Consider the following 10554-nt stretch of genomic DNA (forward strand, 5'->3'; position numbering starts at 1 on the left):
CCACGTCTATCTCAGTTTACACCAGAAGCAAGATCGGTACTCTTCGTAAAAATTCTCAGTGTAACAACTCATCCTAAAGACCCTTCAAGCTAGTTGTGTGACATCTGTCGCTGCAGCAGAATAGGGATGGCTGGCTCCTTTATCTTCTTGTTAACTATGGAAACTTGCATTTTTAAGGACAGTTTCTAGAATGTCGCTAGTTCACGTTTCAAGTGAAATAACAGACCCAATAGAACTCTGTTTTACTAGCAGAAAGGGAGATCGGGCCCAAAAGGATTTTACTGACTAGCGAGGAGCATATGGAGTCTTTCTGACATAACCCCATACACATTTAAAAATCATTTCCATTATTTGACTTCCTGAGTTCAGACATCTTATTCTGGAAGGATGGGTCCATTCGCCCTGCAGTCAGTGAGCATATGTGAGATATTCAAGCTGAAGTAGACCAGACTCTTCAGTTGAGTAGGAGTTTTTCAGTGAAGATAAAATGAATTGGATCAGCTCAGTAATCTGTTCTCAGTTGTTACAGCGGGTGTGACAGTGTGTGAGTGTGGGTGAGTGTATGTGTATGCGTGTATGTGTCAGAACAGTTTTTAAACCTGGCGCTTAAATATAGTGAAGACTTGTTGCAACGTTCTGACTTCCCCCCTCAGCTGAAAACTTGAATTTTTGGGGGTAAGATCTATTACATTTTTCATTAGTCTGTATTTTTTCACCACACATAAATACTTGGAAAAGCTAAAACCTAGTGTCTTAGGGACTTCTTCAAGTAATGTGGGGGGATTATTAAAAAAAAAAAGTTTTTTAAAGCAGGGAATATGGCCATTTTCTGCCTCCAAGGGTGATGTGTTAGATATAATTTTATGTGCTGTCATTGTTTTGCAGTGCACATGGGGAGGGGAGGGGCGAGTGGGAGCTGAATGTTCTAGGAGTCCTTCAATAACAGTGAAGCTTTTTATAGCTGGGTTTGGCCTTATTTATTTCAGAGGATATTATGTTCTCAGAAACTTTCTTTTCTAGATTTCATCTCTTAAAGGTGGGTAATTTGAACGCTCTTTTACTTCTCTTTCCACTATTTTTCCACAAACACACTTGACTATGGAATACCAACAAGTCAGTTAAGAATGTCGATTGGGCTTGGTCCTCTGTATTTGCCTCGTTCTAGGTCCTACCATTGCCTGGCCGCTACCGAGTGTCAGCCGGTGCTCTGGAAGGAATTCAGAAATGAAGTCATCTGCAGATTTGAGAATGACGAAAAGTCAGTGTTTAGAATGCTGCTCAATAGTGTTACCTTAAGTCCGATTCACGTTACTCTGATTTATATTCATGATCGAGATGACTAATAAATAAATTCACTTTAGGTGTATTTCCACATTGGATGCCAAACAGACAGAAATCCAGGTGGGCATTTAGTCAACATACTGACACTCCCAATTAGCTAGCTCTGTCCATGGCTCTCTGAATTCGGTCCTGAAATATTTTCTTGTCTCTATCACAGAAAATGAGAAAATTTCGGAGGTATTTGCTCTTTTCCTTGTAACCTCGGGACAAAGCCAATGCGTATGTTCTGTGTAAGCAAAGTGGGTAACAGAGGGGAGTGCATGGTGCCGGTATATTTACGGTGTTTTAGATAGAAGGGAGAAAGAGTGAAATGGACCAGGGGGCTGGGGTCAGGCCATACCACGTGGGGTGACCTTGGGCAAGCATTATCCTTGCTCTGAGAGGAGATTTTTTCCCATGAAGGCAAAAGTGCCTGGGGCCTGTGAACGTCCTCATGACGCACGACCCGGTCTGTGCCCCCCAGTTCTTTCCTGTGTGAAATGAAGGTATTGAACTCGATCTGTGGCTCCGTTAGTCCCTCTGTCAAAGGATCTGCCACACCGCGGAGTAGCCAGGGCTGCCCCGAGGCTGAGGCCGCGGTCAGGACGGCCTACAGCTGTTTTCTTCTAATTTTAGTCTGCAAGAAATGGTTCTATAACAGATTAAAATGCAACCCTTCCTTTGCTCCAGAGGAAAGAGAGTGAAGCCCATGACTCATGAAGAATGTGTCTTCCTCCCAAAGGCTTCGTCTTGAAATAGGGTTCTGATCTACTGTTTTTTTTTAAAGTCCAGATACGTGAGTAACAGAGAAAGGTAAAATATTCTACCAAGCTAGTCCTGAGTCAATAACAAAGGATCTGAGAAGCAGGCTTAAGATACCAGACAGATGGTACAGACCTCTCCTTAAAATAAGTGTGAATTTAATAGTCCGGTTTATCTTGAGAATAGCTCAGACCAGCAGAGGACAAGGGGGACGCTCTCTTCTTCCGCCACCCCGGGGCCACCAGACTCAGCCTCTGCTGGAACGCTAAGTACTTACCCATGTCTTCAATCAGAGGAGAGCTGGAGTCACCACCCTGCCCAGAAATAGAAGCGTTCTAGAGGTTTCTTCATAGATCATGAAGTGCATTGTCTGGTCCACTTTGATGATGAGAGGCGTGGAATAAGCCATAATCTCCTGCAGGGTTCCCGCCTCTGCCTCAGTTCTGTTTTTATCAACCTCCATCCTTGCTCTGCGTAAAACCTAGAAAAGGAAATAATGTGGAAGACCATTTGTGGGGCAGTGGCGAGGAGGGGATTAATTGAGCCCCTTGACATTTTTTGCTATGGTCCTACCCGTGGGGCCCTCCCCCCTCCTGAGATTCAGTGGTCCAGGCTCATCGGTGCTGAGAGGAAGGGTCTGAGGTTGTGCCAGGGACTGCCTTAGAAGCCCAGAACAATACGGGGGGCCCCAGACCACATTGTGGGTGTGGACCCAGGGGCCTGTCTGCCTCGCCAGTTCATGCACACGCACATCCAGTCAACAAATACTTAGCATGGCCTTCGTGCTACTGAATCTTGAGGGAGCGGGTACCCCCCCAAATGTTTCCACGTTGCCTGGGACCCCTGAATACTTTGATCTTCCTTTTGGCAGGCACGGTGGGGGCAGGGGCCTGGTTACTCTTCTGTAGAAGCTTCCTTGGTCGCTCGTACCGCCCTGAGGCAGTGCCTGGGGTCCCTGCAGTCTCCCTGGACCCTGGTTGCCGGGACTCAGGCCACTGCTCATGTTCGGGAGGCCCTCTTGTCCAGAACCCTCATGTAATGCAAACGACGTACCGACAAAATTTTTATTAGAGGAGATCATGGGACCATCTGCGTCCCAACACCTGGAAATTCTCTCATTTCATAGAGTGAAAATTTACTTTCCAGAGTAAACGGGGGGAGAGGGGAGAATATTTAATGGTTTGCAATTTAAACTGTAAAACAGCACATTTCGTCATTTTTAAATGTGTTTACAGCAGGAATTCTTTCAGGCGCTGGTATGCAGGATGGTCGAGTCTATTTATCTCACTTTCCCGGAGCTGGTGAAGCCTGATGGCAGGCCAGGGTTACCCCCCCGGGTCCTCCTTCGGTGGGTGCCTTTTCAAATCTCTCCCAGCATTGGAAAATGCACTTGTATGGAGAAAAGAGGAGTCAGGCTCCACACCTCAGAAAGACTGCAGTCAGCTGTCGCTGCCATTGGAAATGTCAGAACATCTTGGTTGTAGTGGGGTTGGGGGGCGGGGGGGGCTATTGCTGGCTTAGTGCCCGGAGGCCAGGCGTGCCCACCAGTGTCCCGGATGCCCAGGACTGCTCTGGACAGCCCATGACTGCTTCCCCTCCAGACCAGTAGCGCTTCCACTGAGAACACTGATTCGCTGACGGACTCCATGTGGGAGGCGACTAACCTCGCTCTTAGTAGCTTCACAGGCAGAACTAAGGCCAAAGAGCCTGAGTTGGTTAGGGAGGAATTACAGAGAGGGGTGGGTGTATTAACAAAAACAATTTTAGCTATTGGTGGATTGAGCTGCTTTTCAAAGAATTGGTGAGTTCTCTGTCATTGGAAGCACTGAAAGAAAGAATGAGGGGGCTGTTTTGTAGGGATTTTCTAGAGACTTCCACAAGGGGTGGGAAATTGGGCCAGGTGACCTCTGGGGGAGTCTTTCATCTTGAAAGTGGTGTCATTTTATGCAATTTTAATGAATCTGTGACCCAGTTCCATTTTGGGGGTCAATCTTGAGCACTGGGAGGGAAGAGGGAGAAGTCCGCATGAGAGGAATTAAATGAGTTACGTGTTTTAATAAAGTAGCTCAAAATTATTAAAACATCCAACTGGAGTGCTGTTTCAAATTTTTTGGAATTTTAAATCTAATTTTCCACTACGACTTCTCTACGACAGGATGGTATTTTATCGATGTCAAATGGTTTGCAAAAATATCTGTTGGTTTTGGTCACGTGTCATGCTTTGGGATTGGGCCCTCCTGAAGGACCTTGACTTACCTTGGGTACTTTCACGTTTCTTGAAGTAACTGAGAGCTCAGGGAGGGCAGCCCCGAGTGAGAAGACTCTTCTGATTCCTAACTGCTTAAGCAGTTCACACATCTCATACTTCTGATCTAGCTGGAACTTTGGGAAGAAAGCTTCCACGTTTCTGCAGGACAAGTACATAGAATGGCGAAATGTAGACAAAAGCCATAGACTCTGAACGCTAAAAAGGTCACACCAGCCTTCTGCTGCTGCAGTGGCCACGTGAGTTCAGCACCCAAGGAGGTGGGACAGAAAGAAGCCCGCACAAGAGTGTCCAGAGTGTCGGGAGCCTGGCTGTGAGTTTGGCCCCTGCCGTTTATCATGTGACCTGGGTCAGGCTAACCTCTCTGAGCTTCACTTTCATTGCCATAGTAGGTGGGGGTGACCCTATTTTCTATACAAAGAATCCGAGGACAAGCGACCTTGTCACTTGTCCCCCCCCCCCCACCCCCCAGTCACAAAAGCAGAGAAGGAGCAAAGATGTAACCCTAAACCTCTCAGATGCTAGGCCCGCTTTTTTTCCAACAGATGAGTAGATGCACTGTGTCCGAATGTCAGGGGAGGATGGGGTGCAGGTGCCCAGAAGGTGCTGGAAAGGTGAGGTCACCAGGGCAGGGGCAGCAAACGGAAACTTGTCCAGCACTGCGACCGGTACACCTCCCGGGTTCTCGCACGTTCTGATCTGTTTATGAAACAAAGCACGGCCGAGAGAATCATCTGGTGTTACGCAGATGCCGGCCAGACAGGACAGGAGGAGCCGGACAGAGAGCCACGTCGCTGGGAGAGCAGAGCCTTGTGTCAAGGCACCTGGCAGCAGGATGTAAGCCACAGACAGGAATTAACCCCCTGTCGGCATGACTCTTCTCAAAGAGTGAGGGAATTGCCCCCCACCCAGTCTCTTTGTCAACATAATGACTCCTGAGCCCTTTGGCCTGTGAGGCGTTGGGAAAATTCGGAGTCACACACTGTATCGAAGTGCCTCTTGGATACACTGAGGAAGGTCTGTTTGACATGATCCTTGCGGATGAACGCCGAACTCCCCTGGGGGAGAGGCCCAGCTCTGGGGGTGGGGGGAGGCTGTCTTGGAGCTGCTGGGAGAGGTCAGGCCTGTGTGCGGTCCGGCTCCCCGGACCTGCAGGTGGAGTCCGTGCTCCAGCTGGGCCTTGGTCCGCCCCCTGGCCCCCAGCATCAGGGAGAGGACCACGTGTGCTGCCTGGAGATCTGGTGCAGCAGGCCGAGCCGGTTAGAGGTGGTCTCAGCGAGCGGCTGCCCTCTGGCCACGAGCCAGGGCTCAACCTCCGCCTCCTTGGCCTCCGCCCGAGCTCCCTGGCCATTCTCGTTCGGGGGCCTTTGGGGTGGTCTGTGGAACCTCTAACCGTGCCTGGGCCTCTGGCACCTGGGGGCTCGGGGCTGGGGCCGGCGCCAGCCACATCTCAGCCAGGAGGCAGGGAAGCTGGAGGCTTAGCACGGCCTCCATCCGGGCAGCGGGGAGGCCACAGGAGCGCCTCTGGCAGCAAGCCTTCCTCGGGAGAGAAGGGGCACAGATTGTGTTTAACGCCCGATACTTGTCTCCTCCTGTGTCACCTTGCAGTTGTGTCACCGACCCCGCTTTCTTCCTGCGCGGGGTGGTCGGGCTCTCAGCTCTGCCGGGAGACCCCGAGCAAGTAGGGGCCGCATTTGTTCACCCCGGGAGTGGCGTTATTTCTCAGAGCAAAACCTCCTCTGGATTCCATCCCCCGCCAGGCCCTGGGTTGCTGGGCCGAGGGCAGGGGCCTCCAGCGTTCCCCAGTGCTCCCACTGCCTCCCAGCAGGCGTGGGGATTATCGAGGGTGAGGGTGAGGTCTGGGCCGCAGCCCGACTGGGTGAGGGTCCCAGCAGAACGGGGCAGTGGGGAGGTCAAGCTTGGATTCACCCGCTTGGTTCACTGCCCTTGATCGTTGGGCTGGACGGCAGCCAGCCTCCTGCCCGAGCCAGGCTGCGGTGATCGGAATTCTCCCCCTGCACCTCTCCTCCGCATTCCACCCAGCCCTGGGCCCAGATCTGTGGCCCCTGCCTCCACTGTACCCGGAGCGCCCCAGAACAGAAACAGGTGAGTCTCGGATTCGCCCGCAGCAGGCCTGGGCTAAGCTCCCCTGGGACCCTCCCAGCTGATCCTTGCAGCGGCCTGTGAACCGGGTCCTGGCTCTCTCGGCCCCTGTCACGCATTCGGGCGGGGCTGGCCTTCCAGCAAGGGATGTGGGTCTCCAAACCCACACTCGGCACCCCTAGCTGCCTCCACCCCCCACCTCCCTGGGCCCCTGAGCACCTGCATGGTTCCCATCTGAATAAACATCTGTGGGCTGGGCGGTGCCACCTGGCTGTCCCCACACTTGGTTCCCGGGGGTCAGCTGGCAGCACACTCGCTCTCTTCTGGGACCCCCCGGTGCCCTAGGGAGGCGGGAGGCTGCAGTTCCCATCAGCAGAGACCCTCATTCTGAACCAGGCCACCCGGAGCCCATTGCGAACGAGTGAAGCTCCCAGGCCTCTCCTCCCTGATGCAGGGCCCGGGTCCCCGTCCGTGTGGACATAAAACAACAGCCGGCCCTGGGATACACGGGTGTCCCTGCCTGCTGCTTACCGGGCAGTCCCAGGTAACCCCAGAAGCCTGCGTCCATCTGCTGACCGGAGCAGAATGTCTGCAGGGGTCCCTCCCCTCTTCGGGCACCGGGGGGCCCTCAGGCATGCCAAGGGTGCATCAACTTAAATAGAACCTTCGAAGGAAGACCTCAACGGCTCACCGGCCACTCCTCAGCCCTGACTGTGCCTGGAGTAGCAGCCCCGCCCCCAGTCCTGGAAGGGGCAGGCTGGGCCCCTGGGAAGCAAGACAAGGACGCGAGTGTGGTTTGCGCAGTGAGTGTTGTGGGCGTGACGTCTCAAACCTTGAAAGCTTTCCTCTGGCCACCATCCTGCAAAGGCAGGCCCCTGCGTCTAGGACGCACCTCTAAGCCACTCCTGTCCTATGGGCGTCTGGGGTGAGGGCTTGGCACTGCCTGGACACCCACCCCCTCACCTTGGACGCACCCAGACCCAACGAGAACATCTCTCCCCCATACCTCGCTGGCGGGACCCTTTGAAGGTCTCCTTTAATCAGCTGGCTCTTACCAGCGAGTGGCCCCCTGGTGCCTGTGAAGGTCCTTCACTCAGAGAAAGGACAGGAAAGGTTAGGGTTTGCAGCAAATATTTGCTATTCCAAAGGATGCTCCCCGAGGGACTGTTACTGATTAACATCCCACTTGGAGGTGGTGTTTCTGCAAAAGGGAAGACAGAGAGACAGGCTTCCCATACTCCCCAGCCGCTTCTCCAACCTGGAATACGACTGGAATTCTGCTGTGAGACTGCTGCTTCTCAACCCCAGGTGTTGTTCTGGAAGGATCCAGCGCCTCGTGGGATGGACTTGCTCCAGGGGCTGAGTAGCTCGTGTGAAGAAAGGCGATGGTGGATCCCACAGAGGCCCCCTGGATCCCCAGTCCAGAGCTGGGCACCCCGTGGGGGCGGTGGGGGGGGAAGAGACAGTAAGACCTACTCCGCTGATCCGAGCCATAAGGTTTTCTGGAATGTGAATCGTACTTGGTAAAGTTCCCAAAAATAAAATGCAAATCTTCCTCTGATTTATAGTAGTTGTCTTCACAGGAAATTCAGCGGGAATGAAAACCCTGGGGGAAACGTGTTTTCATATGAAATCAAACACCCGCAGGACTGTGAGGGTCTGGGCTCAGATGAGTTTTGGCCAGGTTCCTCACCCGTCTGGACTTGCAGTGGAACATCGGTCGTGTGGGACCCGGGTCACTCCATCGAGAGGGACGGTCCTGTGCGGTCCAGGATATCTGACATCTCTGACCCTCATGGGCTAAATGCCAACCGCATTTCCTCAAATCTTTGTGGAAGCCAAAGTGCCCCAACATGTTTCCAGAGTGTTCCTTGGAGCAGCACCTGCTTAGCTGAGAAGGACATTTGCAATGTCCTGCAGCTGACAGGGGAGGGGCTCCTTCCTGCAGACTGGGGTGGGGTGGGGGGTTCAGCTTTGCCAGATGTCTGAGAGGGACCAGCGGGCCGAACGCTGTGGAGCGCGGTGTTCACGGACAGCTTCAGGACTCCACAGAAGTCACTGCATTGCATTTGACCCTCTGCAAGGCTCTCACAATGCCTGCCAGGATTTCAGAATAGATCTTTCCAAGGGAAGGCCGCAGAATGTATTGGGAAGAGTGTGAGAGCCTCCACCAGCCACCCCTGGGCCCCCTGCTGTATTCACTGGGGAATGCAACTCAGCCCCTACGTGCTCGCTTCCCCCCCTTCATAGAATGGTCAGAGTGGAGCCCCTGGCCTAGGACTCAGCAGCACCCAGAGGCAGCAAGGAGCTGGACAGCAAGTGCCAGCTCCTGGAAGTGTGGCTCAGAAGCTCTGTGCCTTTGGCAAGGACATGAGTCCTGCGCTGTCCCCAGCAGGTCACACTCAGTCCCTACTGCTGTCGCTGGGGCTCCTTCCCAGCTGTGCACCCTGAACTAGCTCCCCACCCTCACTCGGCCTTGGTTTTCCCATCTATAAAATGGGCTCCCAAGGCCGAACTCTTAGCACTGCTGTACCCGCAGCTCATGGGGTCGTGCAGGTGAAGAGCTTATGCCTGGCCCGATGCGCTAATGAATGGTTGTCGCTGTGTGACACTGGGTCAGAAGGGACATCAGAGGTCACGCGGCACCCAGATTCGGACTTTACAGAGGAGGAAATGTGAGAGACGACCGTGAGCTGGCTTGGGTAGGTGGGTGGTGCGATGTGGGAAAGACAAGGCTTCCCAACCTCTGACTCCTCCTCCACCCAGTGTCTGGGAGAACAGCTCCCACCGCCCGGGCCCGGGCCCCTCTCTCTGGGCCGGCAAGGCAGGCACATGCCGGGAGCACATGCTGCTTAGCCCTGCAAGCGGCGGGGACGTCTGTGACAAGCACTCAGCCTGGTGCCTGGTGGGGCGAATGGGGGCTGCTGTCAGCAGGACTCATGGCCCCGCCTGGGGCAGGTGGACGGACTGACAGCCTGTCCAGGCTTCCAAGGGCTACGTGCAAGGGTCTGGGTGGGAGCCGTGATGGGAAGGAACAGTTGCCTAGTTACCAAAAGCTCTTGAGGGAGCTCACCTAGTCGAGATGCAGCCATCCTTAAAGAGAAAGGCCTTCCCAAGGCCTTCAGGAGGCCCCGTGAAGACAGAGGCGGGGACTGGGACGTGTGTCTACAAGTCCTGGGACGCCAGGGCCCGCCAGCAGCCACCAGAGCTAGGAGACAAGCCCAGAATGGGTTCTGTTTCTGAGCCTCCTGTGGGAAAAACCCTGCTGACACCTTATGCTCCCACTTTGGGCCTCCAAAACCATGAAAGAATTTGTTTCTGTGTCTGAAGACACCTCGCATGTGGTGACTGATCGCAACGGTTGTAGGAAACGAATAAGGTACGTATTGCCAATCTCCGGCTGCATAGCGGGCACTAGCGTTCCCCCCAGCGCTGCGTGCCCGTGGTCTCCCCACCATCCGCGGGCTGTGCTGGGAAGCTCTCACGGCTGTGCCGACCCGACAGAGAGGGAACGGCACCTCTGTGGAGTTTTAACTTGCATTCTTTTAAAATTGGAAATGAAGTTGAACGTGTTTTCATATATTCCAGCCGCGCAGGTGAGGGCTACCTGCCCAGTGACGACCTTGCAAATATATTCTCTCCAGTTTTCATTTCTGTTGCAAAGTGTGAATTTTTGACCAGGCAATTAAAAAACATACTTCTTATGTAGTCAAATTTGCCCATCTTTTCTTTAATTTCATCTGGACTGTGAGTCATGGGCAGAAAACCTTTTCCTACGCCTGCATTGTAGAAGAATTGACCAGTGCTTTCTTCTCCTACTCCTCTAGCTTCCTTTTTTCTCACGGAAATCTCTGATTCTTAGTTTATTCTTATGTATGGTGTGAAGAATGGGTCTACTTGTATCTTTTTTCCCCAATGACTATGCAGTTTTCCCAATACTGTTTATTTAAAAGTCTTTCTTGAGTATTAAGTTCCCATGTGTCCTGGTGTCTACTTCCAGTCTCCCAAGCCTGTGTCACTGGGCTGCCCCCAGACTTACGTTCCAGAGCCACAGAATCAATCAGAGGATCTGTGTGGATTGCTTTCATATCTGTTCAGGCTGG

At 53.1% G+C, this 10554-nt stretch overlaps 1 protein-coding gene and 1 long non-coding RNA gene across 2 annotated transcripts; one reads left to right on the plus strand and one right to left on the minus strand.

Annotated features, from left to right (window-relative positions):
• Positions 1 to 2309: 2309 nt before the first annotated feature.
• LOC148107717 (protein Z-dependent protease inhibitor-like) lies at positions 2310 to 5842 on the minus strand. Its single transcript, XM_087855936.1, is given in 7 exon segments — positions 2310 to 2563; positions 4339 to 4489; positions 4860 to 5047; positions 5199 to 5334; positions 5336 to 5409; positions 5412 to 5586; positions 5742 to 5842. Coding segments are annotated over 7 exon segments (1017 nt in total). The 3' UTR covers positions 2310 to 2371.
• Positions 5843 to 6717: 875 nt separating this feature from the next.
• LOC148107718 (uncharacterized) lies at positions 6718 to 8012 on the plus strand. The gene is made up of 2 exons (XR_015721867.1): positions 6718 to 7254; positions 7760 to 8012. It is a non-coding gene; the product is annotated as an uncharacterized LOC148107718 (long non-coding RNA).
• Positions 8013 to 10554: the final 2542 nt, after the last annotated feature.

This window comes from Ursus americanus, chromosome 26, assembly GCF_024610735.1.
Source record: "Ursus americanus isolate L20-20 chromosome 26, mUrsAme1.1.p, whole genome shotgun sequence".
NCBI classification, from domain to species: domain Eukaryota; kingdom Metazoa; phylum Chordata; class Mammalia; order Carnivora; family Ursidae; genus Ursus; species Ursus americanus.